Source organism: Myotis brandtii, unplaced genomic scaffold (genome assembly GCF_000412655.1).
Source record: "Myotis brandtii unplaced genomic scaffold, ASM41265v1 scaffold691, whole genome shotgun sequence".
Lineage (NCBI taxonomy): Eukaryota > Metazoa > Chordata > Mammalia > Chiroptera > Vespertilionidae > Myotis > Myotis brandtii.
In genome coordinates, this window is record NW_005370704.1 from 741,015 (window position 1) to 742,099 (window position 1,085).

Sequence of the window (1,085 nt, forward strand, 5' to 3'; positions counted from 1 at the left end):
AGCGGCGGAGGGAGGCTGCTACCTAAGGCTGGGGAGACAGGCCTGCCCCACCCCACCCCAAGGACTTTCCTGGAATCTCAAGGAGACAGTGTGGGTCGGGCAGGGACACCTGGGAATGATCATAGCAGATTCCACTCCCTCCAGAATGGCCCGCCCTGGGTTTTTCTGAGGGGTGGGCGGGGCCCAGGGCCCTCCGGCTTCAGGGTTGGGCTGAGGCTCCGGCTGGGGGAAGTAGAGGACCAGGGTGTGGCTCCCGGCCCAAGGGGAGGGGGGAACACCCAGGTGCCTGGAGTTATGCGGCCGAACCCCATCACCGAGGAGGGGACAGAGGCGCACACAGACCCTCCCCGACCAGAGGCAGTGCCCACGGGGCATGAAGAAGACAGTGCAGAACAGTAAATACCATTTCATTTCCCTCCCCCGCGGCACCGCCTACTCAGGCAGCGGTGGGCAGAGAGGCTCCTCCAGGGCCAGGGCGGGGTCCATGGGAATGGTGACCAGGCCCTGGTCCTCCGGGGAGAGCTCCAGGTTGGCATCCATGTGGTGGGACTCCACGTGCACCGTTTGCAGGTCCAGGTGGTCCTCCTGCACCAAACTGGGCCCAGGGACTGGTCAGTGCCCCCAGCAGGGAGCAGGGAGCAGGGCACGCTCACCCAGGGGTCCCCCCAGCATCACTCACCTGCTGTCCATGGTTCCCCTGCATGTCTCACTGGGGGGACAAAGGCAGGTGTGAATCCTAGAACAGGCTGCACTCCAGGAGCCCAGGTGGTCCCCCACCCCCCACCCCGCGCCTCTCCAGCCCAGTCCGGGAACGCCAGGCCCAGCCCGTGACATCCTGTCCTGGGGGCAGGAGGCCTCTCTCCTGGCGGGACCCAAGGCCCAGGGCAGGCAGGGGGGCCCACCCCCGGCCGTGGGGCACACACCCCTTGGCTCGGATGACGCCGACCACCACGATGACCAGGGCAAAGAAGCAGCTGGCACTGATGCCCACCAGCACCACCAGCAGCGCGATGAGGGCCTCCCGGCTGAGGCCCAGGCTGCAGTCGCAGTGGTTCCCAGCTGCAGAGACAGGGGCCGGGGGCCGG

At 67.4% G+C, this 1,085-nt stretch overlaps 1 protein-coding gene across 1 annotated transcript in view; it reads right to left on the reverse strand.

Moving 5' to 3' along the window:
• Positions 1-390: 390 nt before the first annotated feature.
• The window catches only part of TMEM210 (transmembrane protein 210), a 3,180-nt gene continuing 2,485 nt past the window's right edge, over positions 391-1,085 (reverse strand). The window contains exons 2-4 of the mRNA XM_014529683.1: positions 801-1,059; positions 680-751; positions 391-595 (exon numbers count right to left, since the gene is read on the reverse strand). Of these exons, the coding sequence (XP_014385169.1) occupies positions 433-595; positions 680-751; positions 801-1,059 (494 nt within the window). The 3' untranslated portion in view covers positions 391-432. The remainder of the gene's footprint in view (positions 596-679; positions 752-800; positions 1,060-1,085) is intronic.